The sequence below is a fragment of the Mustela putorius genome, unplaced genomic scaffold (genome assembly GCF_011764305.1).
Source record: "Mustela putorius furo isolate JIRA1106 unplaced genomic scaffold, ASM1176430v1.1 tig00003853_pilon_pilon_pilon, whole genome shotgun sequence".
NCBI classification, from domain to species: Eukaryota; Metazoa; Chordata; class Mammalia; order Carnivora; family Mustelidae; genus Mustela; species Mustela putorius.
The window spans coordinates 33111123-33137249 of NW_025422005.1; the positions used below are offsets into that span (position 1 = coordinate 33111123).

The 26127-nt window shown below is 44.3% G+C and overlaps 1 protein-coding gene across 1 annotated transcript; it reads right to left on the minus strand.

The window, feature by feature from the left end:
* Positions 1-10866: 10866 nt before the first annotated feature.
* Positions 10867-17904, minus strand: LOC101679701 (L-amino-acid oxidase-like). Its single transcript, XM_004740611.2, has 7 exons — positions 17847-17904; positions 16000-16214; positions 15443-15555; positions 14152-14353; positions 13566-13634; positions 13213-13349; positions 10867-12689 (listed from the first exon to the last, which is right to left on the minus strand). Exons 1-7 carry the CDS (start codon positions 17860-17862, stop codon positions 11864-11866), a joined length of 1578 nt encoding a protein of 525 aa, XP_004740668.1. The 5' UTR covers positions 17863-17904; the 3' UTR covers positions 10867-11863.
* Between the last annotated feature and the right edge of the window lie 8223 nt (positions 17905-26127).

Below are 26127 nucleotides of genomic sequence, written 5' to 3' on the forward strand. Positions count from 1 at the left end.
ATAAAGAGAGAGAAGAGAGAGAAGATGCATCCAAAACCAGGGTTCTTGTCGTCCTTGCGGGGCGAGGGCGATACTTATTGGTTATAAGTCTGTTCAGGTTTTCTATTTGTTCTTGGTTCAGTTGTGGTAGTTTATTTGTCTCTAGGAATGCATCCATTTCTTCCAGATTGTCAAATTTGTTGGCATAGTTGTTCATAATATGTTCTTGTAGTTGTTTGTATTTCTTTGGTGTTGGTTGCGATCTCTCCTCTTTCATTCATGATTTTATTTATTTGGGTTCTTTCTCTTTTCTTTTTGTTAAGTCTGGCCAGGAGTTTATTAATCTTACTAATTCTTTCAGAGAACCAGCTCCTAGTTTCGTTGATTTGTTCTATTGTTTTTTTGGATTCTATTTCATTGATTTCTGCTCTGATCTTTATGATTTCTCTTCTCCTGCTGGGTTTAGGCTTTCTTTGTTGTTCTTTCGCTAGCTCCTTTAGGTGGAGGGTTAGGTTGTGTATTTGAGACCTTTCTTGTTTCTTGAGAAAGGCTTGGACTGCTATATATTTTCCTCTCAGGACTGCCTTTGCTGTGGCCCACAGATTTTGAACCATTGTGTTTTCATTATCATTTGTTTCCATGAATTTTTTCAATTCTTCTTTAATATCTTGGTTGACTCATTCATTCTTTAGAAGGATGCTGTTTAGTCTCCATGTATTGGGTTCTTTACAAATTTCCTCTTGTTTGAGTTCTAGCTTCAGAGCATTGTGGTCTGAAAATATGGAGGGAATGATCCCAATCTGAAAATATGGAGGGAATGATCCCAATCTTTTGATACTGGTTGAGACCTGATTTATGACTCAGGATGTGATCTATTCTGGAGAATACTCCATGTGCACTAAAGAAGAATGTGTATTCTGTTGCTTTGGGATGAAATGTTCTGAATATATCTGTGATGTCCTTCTGGTCCAGTGTGTCATTTAGGACCTTTATTTCCTTATTGATCTTTTGCTTGGATAATCTGTCCATTTCTGTGAGGGGAATAATTGTATTATTGTATTGTTATATTAATGTAATAATAGTAATAATATAATAATTGTATTATTGTCAATGTGTTTCTTTGGTTTTGTTACTAATTGGTTTATATAGTTGGCTGCTCCTGTGTTAGGAGCATAGATATTTAAAATTGTTAGATCTTGTCGTAGAGACCCTTTGAGTATATAAAGTGTCCTTCCTCATTTCTTGTTATAGTCTTTAGCTTAAAGTCTAATTGATCTGATCTAAGGATTGCCACCCCAGCCTTCTTCTGATGTCCATTAGCATGGTAAATTGTTCTCCACCCCCTCACTTTAAATCTGGAGGTGTCTTCGGGTCTAAAGTGAGTTTCTTGTGGGCAGCATATTGATGGGTTTTGTTTTTTTAATCCATTCTGGTACCCTGTGTCTTTTGATTGGGGCATTTAGACCATTAACATTCAGGGTAACTATTGAGAGTTATGAGTTTAGTGCCATTGTATTTCCTGTAAGTGATTGTTACTGTATATTGTCTCTGTTCCTTTCTGATCTACTACTTTTAGGGCCTCTCTTTGCTTAGAGGATCCCTTTCAATATTTCCTGAGAGCTGGTTTGGTGTTTGCAAATTCTTTGTTTTGTTTGTCCTGGAAGCTTTTTAATCTTTCCTTCTATTTTCAATGATAGTCTAGCTGGGTATAGTATTCTTGGCTGCATGTTTTTCTCTTTTAGTGCTCTTAATATATCATGCCAGTTCTTTCTGGCCTGCCAGGTCTCTGTGGATAAGTCTGCTGCCAATCTAATATTTTTACCATTGTATGTTACAGACTTCTTTTCCGGGCTGCTTTCAGGATTTTCTCATTGTCGCTAAGACTTGTAAATTTTACTCTATTAGGTGATGGGGTGTGGACCTATTCTTATTGATTTTGAGGGTGGGTTCCCTGCACCTCCTAGATTTTGATGCTTGTTCCCTTTGCCATATTAGGGAAATTCTCTACAATAATTCTCTCCAATATACCTTCTGCTCCCCTCTCTCTTTCTTCTTCTTCTGGAATCCCAATTATTCTAATGTTGTTCCATCTTATGGTGTCACTTATCTCTCGTATCCTCCCTTTGTGGTCCAGGATTTGTTTGTCTCTCTTTTGCTCAGCTTCTTTATTCTCTGTCATTTGGTCTTCTATATCACTAATTCTTTCTTCTGCCTCATTTGTCCTAGCAGTAAGAGCCTCCATTTTTTATTGCACCTCATTAATAGCTTTTTTGATTTCAACTTGGTTAGATTTTAGTTCTTTTATTTCTCCAGAAAGGGCTTTTATCTCTCCAGAGAGGGTTTCTCTAATATCTTCCATGCCTTTTTTGAGCCCGGCCAGAACCTTGAGAATCGTCATTCTGAACTCTAGATCTGATATATTACCAATGTCCGTATTGATTAGGTCCCTAGCTTTCAGTACTGCCTCTTGTTCTTTTTTTGGTGGTTGAGTTTTTTCACCTTGTCATTTTGTCCAGATAAGAATATATGAAGGAGCAAATAAAATACTAAAAGGGTGGCAAAGACCCCAGGAAAATGTGTTTTAACCAAATCAGAAGAGACCCCAAATGGGGGGGGGGGAGAAAGGGGATAAAAAGAAGTTCAGAAAAAAAATTTAAAAAAGAAAACAAATTAAAAAAATATAAAAAAGAAAAAATATATATATTAGACTGATGACTACAACAGTGTCACCCACTTAATATGGGGAGTATTTTGGTCTCTTAGAAGAAATTACCTCCCAAAATTTTAAAGAATGAAAAATTCATATAAGGGCAGATACAATGAAGGGATGGAATATGCCTATAAAGATGAAAAAAAATTTTTTTAATTTCTAAAAAAGGAGTTGATAAAGTAAGTTGGTTGGGAGAATAAAGAAAAAGAAAGAGGAGAGATTTTGCTCAGGCTGGAGACTAGAACAAGCCCAGAGCTAGAGTTAGGGTATATTTTGACTATTAGAAGAAGTTGTACCCCAAATTTTTTAGAAGAAAAAACCCTAGTGTATACAAAAAATAAAATTAGATACAATGAAGGATAAAATATGGCTATAATAATGAAGTTTCAAAAAAGATTATTATTATTTTTTTTAATGAAGGGTATTGTTAACATAAACTAGTTAAAAATGTTAAAAGAGGAAAGGGTAAAAGTTAAAAAAAATTAGACGAAGAAAAAACAATTAAAAAAATTAAATTAACTGCAAGACTAAAGAATCATGGGGAGAAAGCCATGAATTCCATGCTTTGCTTTCTCCTTCTCTGGAATTCTGCTGTTCTCCTTGGTAAGTGGACTTGGTCTTGGCTGGATTTCTTGTTGATCTTCTGGGGGAGGGGGCTGTTGTAGTGATTCTCAAGTGTCTTTGCCCCAAGAATTGCACCGCCCTTACCAGGGGCCAGGCTAAGAAATCCGCTTGCGTTCGCTTTGGAGAGCTTTTGTTCCCTGAACACTTTCCGTAGAGTTCCGGAGGGCGGGAATGAAAATGGAGGTCTCCTAATTTCCGGCCTGGAGGAGCCGAGAGCTTGGGGCCCCGCTCCTGAGTGTTCCCTCAGAGAAAAGCGCTCAATCCCTCCCGTCTCCCTGGCCTCTGGCTGCTCTGGCTGTGCGCCAAGTTCACCCAGCCTGTGACCAGTTCAAGGTAACCCCAAGTTGAGAGCTCACTCCTTGGCTCTGTCTCTGTAGCCGGCTTCCCCGCTCTAATACCTGTGAGCTCTGTGACACTCAGACACCCCTGATCCTTCTGTGACCCTGCAGGACCTGGGGCCACACAGACCCTGTGTGGGCCTCACCGCGGTTTAGCCTCTGGAGCGATGTCCTTCAGTGGAGCAGACTTTTAAAAGTCCTGATTTAGTGCTCCATTGCTCTGCTGCTTGCCGGGAGCCGGCCCCTCCCCCTGCGGTCTATCTTCCCGTCGCTTTGGATTCACTTCTCCGTGATCCTACCTTTTAGAAAGTGGTAGATTTTCTGTTTCTAGAACTGTTGCTCTTCTTCTCTTCAGTCTCCTTTTAGATTTGTAGGTGTTTGCAATGGATTGATAAGCTATCTAGCTGATCTCCTGCTACCTGATGTAGTCTCAGCCTGCTACTTCTCTGCCATCTTGACTCCTCCCACCAGACCATCTAATTTTTTTTTAAAGATTTTATTTATTTATTTGACACAGAGAGATTACAAGTAGGCAGAGAGGCAGGCAGAGAGAGAGAGGAGGAAGCAGGCTCCCTGCTGAGCAGAGAGCCCGATGTGGGACTCGATCCCAGGACCCTGAGATCATGACCTGAGCCGAAGGCAGCGGCTTAACCCACTGAGCCACCCAGGTGCCCCATCTAATTTTTTATATTCTCTTTCCCTTGATCATGTTTTTAATTCCTCTGGGCTTTTCAGTTTTCCTATTTTAAAAATAGGGGTTGGGCTCCATATATTTTAAGGACAGTTTCAATCCCTGCCTTCCTCTTGGGGTGGAGTGTGACATGCTGGTGGTGATCAACATTTAGGTCAGAGCTCTTCGGTTGAAATACCCTTCTCATTTGGGTATTTCAGGATGTCAAGTTTGGTCTAGAAGTCCTACTCTGGTGCCACCTCCTGTTAGGGACCTAGCATTTCCATTGCACTGGCTAAGCCTGAAAATCTTCAGTCCCATCTGCTTGCTAAGTGCAGAACAGCCTTGGAGGCAGTGGCTGACTCACTTCTCCACTTCCATACCCATGGGGCATCAAGATAGGGACCATTTTTTTTTTTTTTCTTTTTAAAATTTTTTTTAAAAGATTTTATTTATTTTACAGAGAGAGAGAAATCACAAGTAGGCAGAGAGGCAGGCACCAGAGAGAGGGGAGGAAGCAGGCTCCCTGCAGAGCAGAGAGTCCAACATGGGGCTTGATCCCAGCACCCTGGGGTCATAACCTGAGCCTAGGGCAGAGGCTTTAACCCACTGAGCCACCCAGGCACCCCAATGGGGACCATTTCTAATGAAAGCAATTTTCCAATCTTTGCAGGTACACAGATGAACATACTTCCTAAAGTCAATTTGTACCTCCTTCCAGTATCACCAGAGAGCTTGTTTCCTTCTTCTCCAGTCTTGGAGAGATGGTCAAGGCCATACCCCTTGTACTGAAGAAAAACCCTTCAGATAGCTAGAGGATCAAGGGAGAAGCAGCATTCTGATTCTTTTGAGTTAAATGGTTTCAAAGACAGAACTAAGTCTGGCTCTGGTTTTTACTGGCTCACGTTTTATTACAGGGGATCTGGGCAATCTTTTGATTTAATTTACCTATCAGACTAAAACTTTAAGTTTGTGTGGACATACAGGGCACCAAAGAGAAATGTCTATTTATTCAATTTAGAACAAAATAAATTTTCTTTTTTTTAAACAGTCTTTTTTGGAGATACAATCCACATACCATACATTCACCCATTTAGGTATATAATTCAATGATTTCTAGTATCTTTTCAACCTCACTATAGTCAGTTTTCATTTTCATTACCTTAAGAAAACCTATACCTTTTAAGCTATTAATTCCCTCCCGTCCTCCCTCCCAATCAAGCAACCACTGATTTGCTTTCCATCTCATAAATTTCCTTCTTTGGGCATTACATATACATGGAATCATAATATGTGGTCTTTTGTTACTGGCTTCGTTCACTTAGCTTAATGCTTTAGTGGTTCATGTTCTAGTTGTCAGTATTTCATTCTTTTTGTATGACTGAATAATATTCCATTGTATAACTGCTAAACATTTATCCATTTGACAGTTGATGGACATTTGAGAGGTTTCTATCTTTTGGTTATTTATTTATTTATTTATTTTTAAGATTTTGATTTTATTTATTTGACAGACAGGGATCACAAGTAGACAGGCAGGCAGGCAGAGGGAGAGAGGAGGAAGTAGGCTCCCTGCTAAGCAGTGAGCCCGATGCAGTCAATCCCAGGACCATGGGATCATGACCCAAGATGAAGGCAGAGGCTTTAACCCATTGAGCCACCCAGGCACCCCTATTTATTTATTTTTTAAAAATTTTAAATGTTTATTAGAGAGAGGGAGAGAGAGATCGATCCAGCACAAGTGGAGGTAGGGGCAGAAGGAGAAAGAGAATCCTAAGCAGGCTCCATGCTGGGCTTGGAGCCTGACATGGGGCTCGACCTTGCAGCCCTGAGATCATGACCTGAGCCAAAATAAAGAGTTAGATGTCCAACTGACAGAACCACCCAGGCAATCCTACTTTTGGCTAGTATGAATATAATGCTGCTGTAAACATTCAAGTACAAGTTTTTATGTGCCTGCATATTTTCATTTCTTACCCTCAGAATAGAATTTTGAGTTGTATGGAAACTATGTTTGGTCATTTGAGGAACTTCTAGAAAAATAACTTTTCTAGCTCTTAATTCCTTCATTTGTAAAATGGAGATGATAATGGTGTCTACTTCATAGAGGGTTTTTTGGTTTTGTTTTGTTTGCTTTTGAGTGGGGGTTCAGTTAGAAAATGAATGTATGGTTCTAGCTCAGTACCTGCAAGTGGAGACTGAGTAGTGAAGGCTATTCTTACTATCATCTGGTCTGAACTCTTCCACTTGCATACTGGGTCCATCTCACTCTTGGGGCTTGAATTCCTTGTCTGTCAAAGGACGACTAACATTCAGTGATGAATACAAAATGGCTTGGAAAAGGAAGTTGTAGAGGGGCTGAGTTGTTGCTCCTGGCAGGGTTCAATTCCTCTTCCTTCTCTGCCCCTCCTGCTTCACCCTTTTTCCTGGGGCTGATTAGTGGGTTCTTGGCATCCAAGGGGCCCAGCTCCAAGTTCCAGCCCTCCTTCTTCATCAGAGTTCTGAAACCTGGTCCTTGATGTCCTTATAGGTTCTAAGAAGATGTCTGTGGGCAGAAAGAGAAGATGTCATGCCCAGGGACTCCCAAGTGAGGTTTTGTTCAAGGTGCTCCATGCTCCCAAGTGAGCTTCAGCCTGGAATGATCAGAAGTTAGACCTCCAAATAGATTGTGTGGCTGGTGCATTTTGGGGAGGTATGGGGCGTGCTTTCACCTCTTAATAGTTATTGAGTCATTCTCAACTGCTCAAACCTTCTGTTAAGGTTTATGTTACATATACTGTTAAATGTGCTCACACTTCTATAGTGTTCTCAGATTTTGATACATGAGATAAAAAAGCAGCTTACTGCAATTTGAAGCAGAGATCTGTAGAGAGGCTGTTGATTTTATGAGCTGTAACATCATCCTTTTTTCCCTTTTCAAGAAAGCATGTAGGAAAGAAAATAAGGGAGTGTCACATTCTAGGAATAATGTATCACCCAGAGAGGTGGTCCATTCTACCCACACTCTTCTAGGCCTTCATGGAGCTCCTGCCACCTTGCCTTCTTCAGTGTCTGTTGGTTTGGATTTTGCCCTATCTCCTTCAGGCCAGTCATTCCTCTCTCTGCTAGACCAGCAACGTTGTGCTGTGGAAGGAGCTAGACTTCTGAGTCAGGCAGCCCTGGCTGCAAATCCTCTCTGAGCCAGGCACGGTCAAACCTTCAGCAAGTCCCTCAGCCCTGCTAAACCTCAGTGTCCTCATCTTTAAATTGGGAATAACTCCTCTCTCAGAGCATTAAAGTGCAAGGACTTATTGCATGTGCTCTGTACACAGACCTTCCAGGTGACTTTCAAGCACAGTCTCTAATCCCTTCACCTGTGATGTGGTGGGTGCTGTCCTTGTTGACTGGTTGAGGCTTAGAGTATGCAATGGCTAATGTAGTAGCGGTGTTCTGTGCCCCATCATCAGTTTGGGCCTTATCTTGACTTCTGTCTTATGGTTGCCAGCGTCATCACTTATTCCCTATGCCTGGGGAACCCAGCACAGTAAGGTTTGAGGGAAGGCAGTGCCTCCCCTCCCACCACAAAAGACAGAGTGGTATTGGCTGCTTGTTCTCCCTGACCCCCAGGCGGGGAGTGAGCACCGCCCTCAACTCAGCCAATTGGATGCTCCCATCTGGTACTTTGAGTCTGAGGGAAATGACACAAAGAAGCAGTGGACAGTTGAGAACTCATTCTGACAGCAACAGGTCAAGTTCCTCTTCAACTCAAGTCACTCAGACTTGGTTTCTATTGTTTGTCATCAAGAACTCTGAGTAGCAGCTATGTGTCCCCAAAGGTAGTCCTCTGGTATTTCTGAACATTTTCGTTTTCTGCCTACTGCTCCCATCCAAATCCTGGGAGTCATGTGTCTCTGCTTTGTGCCAGTCTCAATCTGTCAATGTTGACTAGAAATGCCAGGAGACACTCACCTGGCCCTGGAGAGGTTCCCGCAGACATTTCCCCTTTCCAAACCAGTGTTGTGACTGGATTGACCCTTGTGGTTCTTACGATTATAAGGCACCTTTCAGTAACAAGCACTAGGAAATGTTGAAAAAAATAAAGAGTTATTTCTTATAAGACCTGGGAATTACCCAGCACACCTGGGTCCACATAGGAAAGTTGCAGATAGAGGGCATACATGGGCCTGGAGTTCTGTTTTTATTGAGGTTGAGGGTGGGGAAACTAGGTTTTATAGGCATACTCTTTTTTGGTGAATTTAAAATAGAAAAGCAGGAATTTAAAGCTTAGGAAGATGAAAGACACATGGCCCAAATGGTCAGTTACCAAAGTCAATGGAGATCTCTGAAACAAAGGAGGTAGTCTGGTTCTTTATCTAGCATGGCTATCTGCAGCATCTTTTAGCCCAACCCTGGGGTCTGGAGGAGTTGCCATTTGTAGTGTACATCTGTTGTTTTTATCTGCCCTGAATACTCTTCTTAAGAGATGGTCCTTTCTCTCCTCTTCCACTGGTGGCTGGGGCTGCCAGTCACAAGACAAACTTTCTACGCCAAGGAGTGGGCTCCTGATCCAGCTGGTGGACAGGTAATGTGAAAATACTTTTAAAAAATGCATTGGAAGGCTATCAGACACTTGAAAAAATGTTCATCATCACTAGCCATCAGGAAAATTCAAATTAAAACCACATTGAGATACCACCTTACACCAGTTAGAATGGCCAAAATTAGCAAGACAGGAAACAACATGTGATGGAGAGGATGTGGAGAAAGGGGAACCCTCTTATACTGTTGGTGGGAATGCAAGTTAGTACAGCCACTTTGGAAAACAGTGTGGAGACTCCTTAAGAAATTAAAAATAGAGCTTCCCTATGACCCTGCAATTGCTCTGCTGGGTATTTACCCCAAAGATACAGATGTAGTGAAAAGAAGGGCCATCTGTACCCCAACGTTTATAGCAGCAATGGCCACAGTCGCCAAACTGTGGAAAGAACCAAGACGCCCTTCAACAGACAAATGGGTAAGGAAGATATGGTCCATATATACTATAGAGTATTATGCCTCCATCGGAAAGGATGAATACCCAAGTTTTGTATCAACATGGATGGGACTGGAAGAGATTATGAGAGTGAAATAAGTCAAGCAGAGAGAGAGAGAGTCAGTTATCATATGGTTTCACTTATTTGTGGAGCATAACAAATAACATGGAGGACATGGGGAGATGGAGAGGAGAAGGGAGTTGAGGGTAATTGGAAGCGGAGATGAACCATGAGGGACTATGGACTCTGAAAAACAATCTGAGGGTTTTGAAGGGGCGGGGGGTGGGAGGTTGGGGGAGCCAGGTGGTGGGTATTACAGAGGGCACATATTGCATGGAGCACTGGGTGTGGTGCATAAACAATGAATTGTGTTACACTGAAAATAAATAAATTTAAAAAATGCATTGGGAGAGAAGAGCCCTTTCTTTCCCCTTGGATGACCACCTATGAAGATACAACCTTGGAGTTGCTTCTGACCTCCAAATGGATTCAGAACATTTTGTTGCCAGAACAAGGAAGGAGGCTGTATTAGTTTGCTAGGGCTGCCATAACAAATTACTACACAATCCGATGGCTTAAAACAGCAAAAATTTATTTTCTCACGGTACTCAAAGAAGTTCAAAATCAAGGTGTCACCCGGGTCAGTTCCTTCTAGTAGTTCTGAGGAAGAATCTCTTCCATGCCTCTACTGGCATTTGGAGGTAGCTGGTAATCGTTTGCATTCCTTGTCTTGTAGACGCATCACTTCCACCTGCCTCCATCCTCACATGGCAGTCTTCCTTCTGTGTGTGTCTCTGTCCAAACTTCCCTCTTCTCAGGATACCGTTATTGGATTAGGGTCCACCCTACTATAGTACAGACCTCATCTTAACTTGATTAAATCTGCTAAGACCCCATTTCCAAATAAGATCACATTCACAGGTTTGGGGGGGTGGAAATGAATTTTGGGGGGAACATTATTTAACTCAATATGGAAACTAAGTTAGCTAAGGGTCAAGAAGCGGAAAGAGAGAGAACCTTAATGACAATGAATTAACTCCTAAACCCAGTCAGGCTGGATGAAGTGAGTTTTACCCTGGACTTTCCAGATAGGTGAGCTAAAACATTTCATTTCTGAGTTTGGTTTCTAGCACCTGTAACCGAAAAGGCCCTGACTAATCTAGGGGTGAGTAAAAAGCCGGAATAAAGCCAGCTGGGATTTTAACAATGCAGTAAGAAAATGTGAGTCTTGTTTCTTTATTCCCTTCCTTCCACGCAATGCACCAGTCTCAAGACATAACATTACCTGCATCAAGCTGGTCTTCAGAGTCTTCCAGGGCCACCCTAATTCTCCAAGGAAAGGGAGTACCCTTCTACTTAGTTCTTCCTTTTGCATGATTGGGCCCAGATACCCAAGAAATTGGGATAAAAAATGAGCTGTGTTTGGGAGCTGATCATTGGAGGTATGGGGTCCCAGGTAGGGTTGGAGGTTGGATTCAACGGCATAACTTTGCTTATTCTTTGTATCTGGCATTCAGCACATTGCCCGATATATGGTAGATGCAAAATGAATATTTATTGAGAGGGTTAGGGAAAGAGCATATACGTAGTGTTTTGGGGGGGAAATTAACCAAAGCATACGTGATATGACCCCAGCACTTGGGGCTCTCAGGGTAGATGGGCAGATAATATGCCCTTTCAGAAAGTAATTGTGTAACAACATAAGAAGACCCACAGTCCAAACATTTAGGACTCTAAGGAGGAAGGGTGGAGGTTTAAGAGAGGGAAAGATCCCTGGGGTTTGGGTGTGGCTGTTAAGAGAGGATTTGGGGAGGGGGAATAAGTTAGCTGGGTCTGGAAGGACAGGACTCTTCTGTTAAAGAAGAGCAGAGGGGAGTATGGAGAATGAATTTTGTCTCCTCCCAGGGAGATGTGTAGGCTGGACAGGCAGAGGTGGGGAGGGGTGTCTGGTTGGTGATGGGGAGGTAAGAGTGGAGAAGAAAAGTCTCCAGGAGGGCCAGGAGGTATCTCTGGGAAGCCAAGATCCTGCTCTTGCAAACTCAAAAAGAACAGACAAGAGCCCTTAACTCTCCCATCCATCTAGACTCCATGTTGGGCCAAGATGTGAGGCCCCCAGCTCAGGCACCCAATAATGGGGTTTACGTGCACTATGGGTTTAACATTGCTGCGGTTTGGGGTTTGTTCCTTTAGAAGCTTCTAGTTGTATATGACAGAAATTTGGGTTTATTGGAGCGTTTCTCTTTTGCTTGTAATCCAAGCTAACAGCTGATGCTAGCGTTTACCATCCTTGATTTGTTCCTTACGCTCCATATACGCTGACTCTGTTGCTTCCCTCCTCAAGGCCGGGCATGGGAGAGAAACTGGAAAGGGGGTGATTCTTTGTGGACTTGCCAGATGATTCTTTGGCATTTTTGGATTCTTGCTTGTGGATTAGGGGGATGAATGGTGACCTCTCTCCTGGGTCTCTGCCTCCAGCTCCTACCCCCCAGCACTTTTCCTGCCAGGTTCCCTCGGGGATTTCTTTCCTGGGTTAGACCTGGTTCTGGGTGTTAGGGAAGGTCTTCTGCTCTCCCGTAGCCTCCTTATCCACAGCGGCCTGGATATTCCTGGCTGCCCGAAGGCCGGACTTGATGGCAGTGTCTATCCAGCCATGAGGCGTGCAGGTGTGCTCGCCTGCAAAGTGGATGCGGCCCTCAGGCTTGAAGAGCTCCTGTGAATAGTCAATAAATTGGTAGGGTGTGAACTCAGCAAAGGCGCCCAAGGTGAGGGGGTCCAGAGACCAGCGTTTGGCCGCAGAAGAGGGGCATATACGCCGCAGCTCATCCTTGGGTATCTGGTGCACAGCTGCCAGGTCCTCCAGGATCACATCCACTATCTGCTCATGTGTTAGGGAGGTGAAGAAGAGGGAGTCGTCATCTACGGTGTAGGAGGCCAGCAGGATGCTCTTGCCATTGGGGAAGCTGTGGCTGGGATAGTAGATGTAGCGCGAGGGCCGGTCGGTGACAGAGTACCCACCTCGGATGCCATCCCTCTCCCAGAAGGGCTCCTCACAGGTCAGGATCACCTTGGTGGCACTGGTGTAATGCACCAAGCGGAGTGCTTCCCTCTTATCTTGGGAGAGCGGTGGCTTAAAGGTGATGAGGCGTGTGGCCTTGGCTGAGGCCGTAAGGATGACAAAGTCCGCAGTGAGGTGGTTCAGCACTGAACCGGGCTTGCCCACCCGGTAGGAAACTCGGACCTTGGACCCATCCCTCACTACCGTCTCCACGCTGGAGCCCAGGCGGATGGTTCCAGTCTTCAGGGTAGCACTGAGGGCTTTGGGGAGCTGGTCGAAGCCACCGGTGATCTCAGAAAAGCTGCAGGGGTGAGGGGGAGGGCAGATGGTGAGTGTAGGGGCCCTGGGCCTAGAAGGAAACTAGCTTCCTGAAGCCATGTTGGATGCTTCATATATGTCTCCTTAACTAGTCTCTGGGAGAGAGGGATCATTGTTTAATTTTATACTTTGGGAAACTGATACCTGATGGAAAGGGACTTTCCCAGAATGGCATGCATAGCCTAGACCCATAACCCATGGATTCAGCTACCATGCAGTCTTGGATCCCAGGAGGAGCCCCACAGACCTGGGTGTGGATTCTGGCTCCAGCTTTCACCCATTATGTGAACTTGAGTAAATTATAGAACTCCTCTGAGCCTCAGCATCCTCGCCAGTAAAATGGGTCTGAATAATAGTACCAATCTTCCAGGTGATTCAATGGGACAGTTTTTGGAAAGTGTCATTGTGACTGGCACATAGTGTCTATTCAGGAACCGTAGTTCTATTTCTTTGCTCTGAGGGTTAGAGGAAGGGCAGATTCCAGCCCTGGTCCCAGTTGGCCTTACTTGTTACTTTGGGAGAAGATGACGCTACTCCGCAGGGACTCTAGGAGGGACTTATAGTATCCAGAATCCTCATTCATCACAGTTCCGATCATCTTTACTGCTCCTTCGCTCAGTTCTCCTTCCTTCACCAAGTAAGCCTGTGGGGAGGTGGAAGGTTCAGATGGGGGGCCCAGCATGTAGGAAGGGGCTTCAGCAGGGGTCTAGGGCAGGCAAGAGGCAGCACTGGACTCCAGGAAGGTGAAGTCTTTGGTGGTGGAACGAAAAGGTTCTGGTCATCAGGAGACAACCCCAGGGGGCTAGGCTGGGCACAGACCCCCTCCACCCCTCTCTTGGGATTTATGTGCATCATGTACCTTGGTGGAGTAAGAATCATAAAAGGACAGCAGTTGACTGCAGTTGAAATTTTCAAAATTTTCTTTGACCTGTGAAAGGGTAGAAAGGGGAAGCAGCTCAGATTGAAACCATAGAACCAGTGGTAGGACTCTGGCATTCTCTGGATGTCCTTTTAAAGTGGGGGGGACACAGAGATGTGGAGGATGGAAAGACCAGGGAAAGGATGCTTCCAAGATCTCCTAAATGTTCTTTTTTCCTACCAAGTCTCCCCTTCATTGAAGGATGTTTGGAGACTAAAATTTAAGGGGGAGACATTCACTGTAATTCAAGAAGATTGATTCATTACCAAGGATTGGGTTACCTGGTGATTCCCTTTCCTTATATTGTCACCATCAAGCAGTGAGCCATTGGACCAAGAGGGATGGGGAAAAGATGGCATGGGGCACTAGGACAGGGTGGCAGCATTCTTAGGGGACATTAGAGGAGAAACCCATCACAAGAGTGCTAGATGGGACCAGGTCACTGGGTCTGTCCACTAACTTGCCAGGTGATCTTGGGCCAGAATTTGTTCTTTCCCAACCCTAGTAGGAGTGAGGCAGAAGGTACCTTGGCAATGGACTGGTGGAAGAGCTTTGTAGGGCTTTTGCCCTCCTCTGTTGGGCTCAAGGAATAGCCCAGGATCTCTGGATGGTCCTGGACCTCCTTGCTACGATGGCGTCGTCCATTGATGAGGTACCAGGTGTTGCCATCATACTGTATGAACTTGTTCAGCTTCAGGCCAAGCTTCTTGATGTAGGTGTGAATCAGCCTGAAGCAGAAACAGGGATGACATGGTACCTCTACCAGTGACACTTCATTCCTGCTATCCTCACTATAGAAGCCATTTCCAGGGAAACCAGTTCCTTCATGTGCCAAGGGAGCTCAGTCTGTTTCCTCAACTCTAACCCTGCTTCCTCCTGTTGTGGTATTCATTCTCTTCCTTCTGTTTTTGCCCCAAGGAAAATTGCAAGGACAGAGTTTACCTATTCCCCAAGGAATGTCCTGTAGGAAATCCCCAAGTGCGGGATTTTAAGTAGAGACCAAGGCCTTTGGTCTCAGACAGTATTTGAAATCCCATCTTCCATTTTTAAGGAAGTTGAGGCCAAATCTAGTTTGGGTTAGTTCCTTCTGTTTTTGTTTTTGGTGGCATTTGGAGGCAAGTCTTGGGTTCAGTTTACACTTAAGGCAAAAAAGTAGTCCTGTCCCATGTAGTTAGGTACATGGGACACTAGGCAAAGGACCTCTTTTGTCTTAGAAACTTCAGAACCAGGGGCTGGATTCTGTTCCAGGAGCCAGTTAGAGCGTAGGGGTCGAGCATATGTTTTGGGGCCAGTTGCCTCCTTGATTTTGAAGAGGAGCTCTGTCACTTTCTCCTAGGAGAACCTTGGGTGAGTCATTTAATACCTCTGAGCCTAGTTTCTTGATTTGTAACTGGGGAAGATAAGAGGATCAGATGAAATAATGCACCTGTGGCATTCAGCAGGGCACTTGGCACATAGAGGTGCTCGAAAAATGCAGCTGATGGGATTATTAATTATTATTAGTTTGTAGGCTAATGGGGTATAATTGCCAATGTAAGAAGCTGTCCATATTTGAAGTACCCAATTTGATGAATTAATGGTAACTATTATTATTAGTTTGGGACTTACCACTTTCTGGGCTCTGAGACTCAGTCTTCCCTGTCAAATGGGAGACCGGTGTTTGTCCCAACTTGTATGATTGAACCACAGGAGACAGCGGATCTGAGAAGCTCTGACATGGTGGCCCAGGGTCCTTCCCCTCCCCTCCCTCACCTCCCCCCTTTCCACCACCTAATTCCTCTTTCTTACCTTTTGCCCATTCCTTCCCTGGGACTTACCTGTGGGACTCTGGGATTCGCATGGGCCCCAGTTCATGGTACCAGCCCTCCTCCTTGTTCCTGATTGTGCTAACTCGACCCCCGATGCGGTTGCTGGTTTCCAGGATGGTTACCTGGGGTCCAAAGAACATGCGGTTTTCCCCAGCATCATGCTTTCCCTTCTCCCACCTTGCACACCCATCTCCTCCTCGCCATAGGCTCTAGTCCAGAATTCCTAGCAGTGGGTTCCTTGAATGTGCAGGATAACCAGAAGGAGGCTGGCAAGGTCCTGAGTAATGTAAGTGGGGCAGAATGCTCTGTGGGGGTGGGGGACTGAGTGCCTCTTAAACTTTTCTTGTTAGTGTAACTCTTCTCCACTTTTGTTCCCATGAGAACATAAGTGAAGTTAGGGTCAAGTCTCGGGCGTTGTGAGGAACGTAACTAAGGGCTAAGAGACCCAGCCAGTTAGGAGCAGCCATCTAAGAATTGGCTGTATTTTCTTTTCTTTTCTTTTTTTTTTCCCCACCCAAGAAAGCAAACCGGGGGCAAAGGATTGAAGCCCTCCAAGATCTGCTCACCTGGTGGCCAGCATCCTGTAGGGCCTTGGCCGCCACTAGGCCTGACATGCCAGCTCCCACTATTACCACGCGCTTGGGCAGCGGGGAGGCGTGGAGCCCCTTCTGCGCTGTGACGAGGATGGACTCATATTCGGGGTCCTGAAAGCACGTGAACAGGTCCTCCAAGAAGCCAAGGCAGCTGGAAGTAGCCATCAGGAGCCCCAGGATCAGGATTCCTGTGGTAGAGAAGGGAATTGAGGGCTGCCTTTCTGGGACTCAGGCTCTGTGTCCTGCCCTACCCAGGATGAGTTTGGCGGTGTGAATGAGGGGGGTGGTGAGGTCAGGCAGTATCTATCAAATGTGTGGTTGTAAACATGTCTATTTCTGGTTGTGTCTATGTGGTGGCAATTGTGTTGTGTGGGGTACTGATATATGGGTGAGCCGTGCTGGTGTTAGCTGTATGACAGTAGACGTGAATGCTGTGTTCATGTATGTGCATGTGATTGGGAACTCATGAGTGTGTACAGGGTCATCTCTGATTGTGAATATGCCCACTTCTGCTGGTGAGTGTGTGTGTGAGCCTGTCTGTGATGTAAGTCGCAGTAATTGTGAATTTGTGATTGTTGCCCTCTAAGACTGTGCATCATCTGTGATTTCGTGGAAGAAAGCGTGTCTGTGGAGTGGTGCGGGCCCCTGAGCAAATGTGTGGATGAATCTGTATGGGACAGTGAGGTGGGTGTGTGTGGCCTGGGTCTGAAGAGTGTGCGTGACATGTGTGCATTTGCTGGAGTTTGAAAGGGAATGTGGTTGCTGGTGTTCTTGTGTGTGATTCTGTGAGTGTGTTTGAGTGTGAGGCTGGGTGGCAGAGCCAGAGGGTGTCTGTGTTCTTTGAGAATGTGTGCGTTTGTGAGAGGGTGGGTGTGTGGAAGCTGGAGTATGTGAGGCAAGCTTCTCTTTGGGGGGAGTTGTGGTCAGTTTCTCAGTGGCATCACCAGTGCCCCATGGGATCTTGGCAGGCCCACTGCTCTTCTCCAGCCTCACGGTAGTTTTTCAAATCACTCCAGCTTTCCTACTGTGCAGTCAAGACAGGAAACCATAGTTAATATGTAACGTGCAACAAGTCCAGAGTGACGTGGTTTTTGTCTCCACAATTAACCACTCTGGTGCACAGAGAATTCACCTGGGAGTCTGCAACAAGAGCCTGCGTGGTTTCCTGAGTGTCACTTGCTCTGAAGGGGAACAGCCAGGAGTTGTGATGCACTGTACCCCCTTGTACTAGCCCTAGGATTTTTGGGTGCGGGAGAACCCCCTTAGTCCAGCCTTTGTCCATGCTGGACACAGGAGGCGCACAGAAGGAAAGAGATCTTCAGGGGTCTCCCCTGGAAGAGGGGCAGGAGACCCAGCGGGCTCCAAATCCCAGGAGAGCCTTCTGCTGGGGTGACTCCTCGGAAAAGAAGAGAGGGTGACCACACACCATGGCAGAGATTCCCCAACCCTCACCCATTCTCCCCACCTTCCAGGCTTACCTCAACCTCCCAAATCTATTCTAACCTGACGAACTCTCCCATCTCCCTGCGCTACCACCATTCCTGTCTCAGGCCCCATTCTCCTTCTCCTTGAATGGGCCCAACCCCCAGACTCATCATCCAGACCTGTACCCATTCTCTTGACTCACTTTCAACACCTGGACCTATGTGCAACCCCTGATCTAGCCCTGTCCTGTCTCAGTCCATATGGCTCCATGCCCAGACTCCTGCTCTGGCCCATCTCCACTCCCTCCCTCCATCTAGTTCCTTGCCTTGTTTCAGCATCCAACATTCAACCCTCAGGTGCCTCACTCTCAGACTTTGAGGGGGCACCACACTTACCCCTCATCTTGGTCATGGCCGTGCAGCTCCTACTGAGTCTGGGGCAGCTCTCCCTCTCCTTATGAAGAGCTAGCTCCACTCCAGGAGTGGCTGGCCACGTCCCACCAGCCTGCCCCCAGGGCTGGGCCAAGCAGAGAAGCCCTGCCCTCATGGTGAAAAGACCAGGATGACTCAGTCCCATACCTGGCCTCATCTTCCTCCTGGACTGTCTTCCTTCGGAGGGAAAACCCCTTCTCCCAGATCAGTCCCCAGCCCCTGGGTACCAGTGGGGAGGTGGGGTTGTGGGAGCCTTGGGCCATCCCAAACCTGCTGGAACAATCTTCCAGGAAATGAGTGGGGATTGAGGCTAATGTGTCTGGGCTTCTTTGGAAGGCCAGTGTCTGGGATCCTCGCCCAGGTCAGAGCACCTGACTGCTCCTACCAGAGAAATGTCTGGTCCTACTATTGTCTCACCGTGAGCCTTCTGTTCCACTGTACATCTGTCCAAGGTCGGGATTCTGGCCAGGAGCTCCCATGGAGGACGATGCCCTTCCTGCCCTTCTCAGGGTCTCCCCCAGCAGGCTGGGCAGACATCTCTGGCTGAGGAGTGTTTCGTTTTTTCCCCCTCTTCCTCTAGATTTTCTGGGGTTTCCATAGACACAGGCAAGCTTCTCTGGCACTGGAATTCCTTCTCCTGGGGAATCAGGCCAGCTGGCTGTGGCACCAAGACTAGCTCTTTGTTCTTTCTGTATACAGTGCGAGTGGAGACAGTCTGGCTGGTGAGAGAAGTGGACAGGAAACACGCACCAATCTAGCAGCATGGGGCTGGGGAGGAGGGCAGGTAGGAGCACTCAGTATCAGGGATACAGGATTCAGATTCTGGGAGCCACGGGTGGCATAGGGGAAAGGACAGAAGCAATGACGTCCAACAGAGCTGGTTTCAAATCCTGTTTTAGTATATCAATGCTGTGTGTCTTAAGGCATAAGGCTTATATCTGTCTGAGCCTGGGTTTCTTTATCTGTAAAATGATGCTATAACATTTTCTTTTTAGGATGCCTCAGGATTAAACAAGATAATGTTTGTGAAGAGCCTGGTGTAGCACCTTACACTCTATAGGCATTTAAACTGGCTTCCTTTTTCTTTTGTGGAGGTTGGGTCTGATTTGATACCAGATCACACACAATCATAATATCTTTCGTTTTTTTTTTAAGATTTTATTTATTCATTTGACACACAGAGATCACAATTAGGCAGAGAGGCAGGCAGAGAGAGAGGAAGGGAAGCAGGCTCCCTGCTGAGCACAGAGCCCGATGTGGGGCTTGATCCCAGGAACCTGAGATCATGACCTGAGCCGAAGGCAGAGGCCTTAACACACTGAGCCACCCAGGTGCCCTCATAATATCTTTCAAATGGAGGTTATTCCTTTACCACAAGGTGGCTGGAAGAACCAAAGAAAATAACACATGGAGGTTACAGTATGAAAGCTGGGTTTTAGGCACAGGTCAAGGACTCTCTCTGCTTCTGTTTATTTTTTATAATAACTTTATTGAGATATAATTCACATACCTTACATTTCTTCCATTGAAAGTGAGTAATTCAATCGTTTTTAGTGTCTTTACAGAGTTGTGCTACTATCACTGTGATCAATCTTTTTTCAAGATTTTATTTATTTATTTATTAGAGAGAGCGAGAGAGAGCGCCCAAGTAGGCAGAATAGCAGGGAGAGGGAGAAGCAGGCTCCCCACCATGATCAATTTTAAAACATTTTCAAGATTCCAAAAGGAACGATGTTACCTGTTAACCATCACTGCCTATTTTCCTTGTCCTCCCAGACCTAGGCAACTACTATTCTGCTTTCTCTCTTGATGGATTTGCCTGTTCTGGACATTTTCTATGAATGGCGTCACACAACATGAAGTCATCTGTGACTGGTTCCTTTTGTTTGTATAATGTATTCAAGATTTACCTATGTTGTAACATGCATCAGTACTTCATTCCTTTTCATGACCAAATAATATTCCATTTATGACTGAATAATATTTCATTTACACCATAAAGTCGATCCATGTTTCAGTTGATGGCCATTTGGGTTTTTCCCCCTTTTTGGCTGCTATAAACAATGCCACTCTAAAATTCTTTTATAAGATTTATGTGGGCATAGAGTTTCATTTCTCTTAAGTGTATATATTTGGAATGGAATTGCTGGGTTACATGTTAACTCTATGTTTAACCTTTTGATGGATTGCCAGACTGGTTTACAAAGAGGCTGCACCATTTTGTTTTCCCATTAGTAGCAAATGAGAGCTCCAGTTTCTCCCCATCTTTGACAACACCTGTTACTATCTGCTTTTGATTATAGCCATCCTAGTGGGTGTGGAGTGATATCTCATTGTATTTTTGATTTGTATTCCTTTCATGATTAATGATGTTAAACATCTTTTCATGTGCATAATGAACATTTGTGTATTTTCTTTGGAGAAACCTGTATTCAGATCTTTTGCCTATTTTTATATCTGATTTTTTGTCTCTCTATTATGGGGCAGTTCTTTATATACTCCAGATACAAGTCTCTTACCAGATATGGTCACATGTATTTGTAAATGTTTTCTCCCATTCTATAGGTTTCCACTTTCTTTCTTTTTTTTGGAAAAGAGTTTTATCTATTTATTTGAGAGAGAGAGCAAGAGTGTGGACACAAGTGGGGGAAAAGGGACAAGCAGACTCCCCACTGAGCATACAGCCCAACATGGGGCTCGATTCTAGGGCCCTGAGATCATGACTGGAGCTGAAGTTGGATGCTTAATCAACTGACCCACCCAGGTGCCCCAGGTTTTCACTTTCTTGATGATGTTTTTTTGAAGCACGGAACTTTAAAATTTTGATGAGACTCACATTATCTGTTTTTCCTTTTATTGCTTGTGCTTTGAATATCATATATAAAATCCTATTGCCAAATCCAGGGTTATGAAGATTTACCCTTATATTTTCTCCAAATGGCTTTTTATTTTTCAATTTTTAAATTAAAAAAAGATTTCATTTATTTGTTTGAGAGACTGAGTGAGAGAGTACAGAAGCAGGGTCAGAGGGATAGGGAGAAGCAGAGTCCTCCAGCACCAGGCTTGATCCTAGGACTCTGGGATCATGATCCAAGCTGAAAGCAGATGCTTAACCAACTGAGCCACCCAGGCACCCCTCTTAATTTTTTTTTTTTTAAATTTTAAACTCTTATATTTTGGTCATCAGTCAATTTTGAGTTGTTTTTGTATATGGGGTGAGGTAGGGGTCCAAGTTCACTCTTTTGCATGAGACTATCAGTTGTCCCAGCCCATTTGTTGGAAAGACTTGTCTTTCCCCTATTGAATGATTTTGGCATTCTTGTCGAAAAGCAGTTGAGCATGGACATGTGGTTTTATTTCTGGACTCTCCTACTGTCTTAATGAACATTCTATAGTAAGTTTTTAAATTGGGAAATGAGTCTTCCTACCTTATTTTTCTTTTTGAAAATTGTTTTGGTTATTCCAAGTCCCTTGAATTTCCATATGGATGTTAGAATCAGCTTGTCAAACTCTATGAAGAAGTCAACTGGGATTCTGATGGGGGTTGCTTTGAATTTATAGATCAATTTGAGAAGTGTTGCCATTTTAACAATATTATTTTCAATCCATAAACGCAAGGTGTTTTTCCATTTATTTAGATAGTATTTACTTATTCCAACAATGTTTTACAGTTTTCAGAGTATGATTTTTGTGCTTTTTTTTTTTAAGATTTTATTTATTTATTTGACAGAGAGAGATCACAAGTAGGCAGAGAGGCAGGCAGAGAGAGAGGAAGGGAAGCAGGCTCCCTGCCTAGCATAGAGCCCGATGTGGGACTCGATCCCAGGACCCCGAGATCATGACCTGAGCTGAAGGCAGCAGCTTAACCCACTGAGCCACCCAGGTGCCCTGTACTTTTGTTTTTAAAGATTTTATTTATTTATTTTACAGAGAGAAATCACAAGTAGATGGAGAGGCAGGCAGAGAGAGAGAGAGAGAGAGGGAAGCAGGCTCCCTGCTGAGCAGAGAGCCCGATGCGGGACTCGACCCCAGGACCCTGAGATCATGACCTGAGCTGAAGGCAGCGGCTTAACCCACTGAGCCACCCAGGTGCCCTGTACTTTTGTTTTTAAAGAACTTTTTCTTATGAGGTGCGGTTCATACAACATAAAAGTAATTATTCTAAAGTGTACAATTCAGGGGCACATTAACTGTGTATTCATAACACATTCATGGTATTGTACAACTGATACTTCTATCAAAAGTTCCAGGCATTTTCATCATCCCAAAGGATGACTTTGTACCCATTAAACAGCCACTCCCCATTCCTCCATCCCTGCATTTCCTGACCACCAGCAGTTTTCTTTCTTTGTGGATTTATCTATTTTGGATATTTCATATAAATGGAATCATACTATATGTGACTTTTTGTGTTTGTCTTCTTTTACTTAACATAATGTTTTGGAGGTTCGTCCACATATAGCATGTATCTGTACGTACTTCCTTACTTTTAATAGCTGCACAATATTCTGTTGTATATGTATACCATATTGTGTTGATCCATTCTTCCTTTGATGGACACTTAGGATGTTTCCATCATTTCACTATTGTGGATAGTGCTGCTATGTACATTTGTTTAACAATTATTTGAGCACTTATTTTCAGTTATTTTGGCTATTCTAGCAGTTCCCTAGGGCTGCCATAACAGATTGGCACCTGAGAAACTTACTCTCTCACATTTATAGAAGCTTCAAGTTCTCAGTTACAGCTGTTGCTTGGGTCGTGCTCTTTGGGCACTTCCCTTAGTGTTCTAGGGAAAGATTCTTTCTTGCCTCCCCCAGTTTTTGGTGACTCTAGGTGTTCTTATTTTGGGGCTGCCTACCACCCATCTCTGCCTTCACGTGGTCTTCCTCTTTCATGTCTAAGTGTCTCAAATCTCCCTCTGCCTTCTCTTATAAGGACATCACTGGATTTAGGTCCCATCCTAAACCAGGATGATTTTCTCTCAAAAATCTTTAACTTAATTGCATCTGAACAGACCATTTTCCCAAATAAGGTCACATTTACAGGTTCCAAAGGTTAAGACTTGAACATAGCTTTTGAGGGGCCACTCTTTAGCTCACTACAGTCTACGTTTTGCCTCCCCAAATTCATGTCTGCCTCACGTGCCAAACATATTTGGCCTCAAGTCCCTCAAAGTTTTGATACATGACAATATCATCTTAATCCAAGATCTCGTCTAAATATTGTCAGCTCAAAGTCCCAAATGTGGTTTTCTGAATCATCTAGATCTGGTATGGGGAAGACTCTGGGTATGATCCATTGTAGGACAAAATTCCTTTCTGTGGTGGACATGGCAACCTGAAAAACCAGTTATATGCTTTCAAATACAATGGTGGAAAGACAAAGAGTAAACATCCTGTTCAAAGAAGTAGAATGTGGAAGAAATAAAGGTGTCACAGGTGTCAAGCACGTTTGAGATCCAGTACAGAAAATTCCATTACGTTTCAAGGCTGGAGAAGAATGCTTTATGGCTTGATGCTCTGCTCTCCTGCCTTACCGCTCCACCCTCTGGGCCTGTAGCTCTGCCTTCTGCTTCTGCTTTCCTCTCTACCTCTGCCCTTGGAGTTGTTCTTTCTTTTCCTGAAGAGTAGCAAATGTTTGAAGACAACAAGAGTTCAGCAGAGAGAGGAGAGAACAAGTTCCACAACTGAGCCAGGTGCACACCATCTTTAAGATATAGACTCTGGGGGCTGCCTGGGTGGCTCAGTGGGTTAAGCCTTTGCCTTCAGCGTGGGTCGTGGTCTCAGGGTCCTGGGGTCGAGTCCTGCATAGGGCTTTCTGCTGGGCAGGGATCCTGCTTCCTCCTCTCTCTCTCTCTATCCCTCTGTGCCTACTTGTGATCTCTCTCTGTCAAATAAATAAAATCTTAAAAAAAAAAAAAAAAAGAAGTAGACTCTGCAAAGGAGATTGAGACGGGGAACTGGAGAGATAGGAGGAATACAGGAAGTGAGCGGTCCATGTCCAGGAATCCACATGAAGAAAGTGTTTCAAGGAAAGAGTGATCAGTTGTATAAGTGCTGTCAATGGGAATGATGACCGAGAATTGTTTTAAAAACAGGAGAAGAGAGTTGGGGAGATCGGAGGGGGAGACGAACCATGAGAGACTGTGGACTCTGAGAAACAAACTGAGGGTTTTGGAGGGGAGGAGGATGGGGGAACATCTGCCTGGTGGTGGATGTTAAGGAGGGCACGTATTGCATGAAGCACTGGGTGTGGTGCATAAACAATGAATCTTGGAACACTGAAAAAATAAAATAACATAAAAATAAAAACAGGGGGCTGATTACAGTGGATTCAAAAGAGAAAGACAGGAGGAATTTGGGATAGTGAGTAGATCAGCTTTTTTGAGGAAATTTGCTGTAAAGGACAGCAGAAAAATAGGTAGGTAGTTGCAGGATGAAGTGGAGTCAGAAGAGGTTTTTTTTTGATTTGCTTTTGTTTTTGTTTTGTTTTGAATAAACCCAATTGCAAAGATAGTATAAAGGGTTCTCATATACCCCATACCATGTTTCCCCTGTTGTCAGCATCTTATGTTATTATGGTACGTTTGTTGCAATTAATGAACCAACATCAATGTATCACTATTAACTGGTCTATATTTAGATTTCCTTATTTTTACTGTCCTCCCCAAAATGTCCTTTCTCTTTTCCAAGATCATCCAGGATGCCACCACTTTTAGTTGTCCTGTCTCTTCAGGATCCTCCAAATCATAACGTACAGAACACAGCTGGGTGTAGGGCAGCATGCTGTAATTAAATATTTCAGCGCCAAAATGTATAAATGTTCAAACCAGCTTAGGTCAGATCAATCTGTTCCAGGTTTTGCCTCTAAATAAGTTATGAAAGAAATTGGTTTTCAGAGTTTTGTTGTTATTTTTAGAATTGAGGAGGAGGGACTTTAGACTTCGCTCTTTGTGATTTTTGTACTAATATTCATTTTGGGGGTTAGTCAATGAGTTTCTCTTCTTGTGTTACCCTTACTTAGTTTTGGTGTCAAGGGTCAATTCAATTCATAAAATGCATTGGGCAACTCTCTCTCTCTCCACTCTTTGAAACAGAGTGATAGGGATTTGGTTAAACTTCCCCCACTTGATGACTATCTTGGGGGAGCAGCATTAAGGGCATAGAATACAATCTGAAGATGGGTTAAATTGGTGATGAGATTAAGAAGCCTTTAGTTTTGAGTGAAGCCCAAGACAAGATAAGGTTATGTAGCAAGTCCAGACTTGCATGCAAGCTGCTCTGCCAGCTGCTCTGCCATTTGAACCATATGGTCCAGCAGATCTCATGGAGCTCAAAGTCAGCAGCAGATAGAGATGTTGTTTGGGGCCTTTGACAGGCCACTAAAGGTGAATCACAGCACAGACTCTGAGGATTTTGGAGTAAAGCTTTGATACTCTCTGAGGATAACTACTCTTTTTTTGAAAAACAGCTTTTGGCTTGCTATTGGGCTCTCATAGAGACTGAAGGCTTGACCATGAACCACCAAATGAGCATGTCATCTAAACTTCCACTGTGACCTTGGTCTTGTTGTCTGACTTACCAAGTCCAACATTGTCATGCACAGTAATACCACACCATCAAATAGAAGTGAAATGTGTGAAACTGGACTCCAGCAATCCCTGAAGGTACAAGTAATTCGCACGAGAAAGTGGCCCAAATGCCTGTGGTCTTGTGGTTGTCCCCTGCGATGAACTGATGAGGAAGAGAAAACTCAGGCCCAGTTTACAGATGGATCTGCATGATAAACAGGCACCATCTGGAAGTTGACAGCTGTACTACTTTCTGGGTACTTTCTTGCTTTTATTCCCCTGAAGGCCCACGGTGTAAAGAAATCCTCCTAGGCGGTAGAATATCAAGCTGGGCACTTGGTTATTCATTTCATCTGGAAGGAAAAATGGCCAGAGGTAAGAATCTATATTAATTAGTGGACTGTAGCCAGTGGGTTGGCTGGATGGCTGGGGACTTGGACTTGGAAGAAAACTGGAGAGACCAGGTCTGAGGGTAGTCCTCTTCCAGCTAACAAAGAATGTGATGATGTTTGCATTCCATATGAATGCTCACCAAAGGGTGTCCCCAGCAGAAGATTTTATTTATTGATTTATAAAGATTTTACTTATTTATTTTACACAGAGAGACACAGAGAGAACACAAGCAGGGGGAGAGGCAGAGAGAGAAGCAGGTTCCCTGCTAAGCAGAGAGCC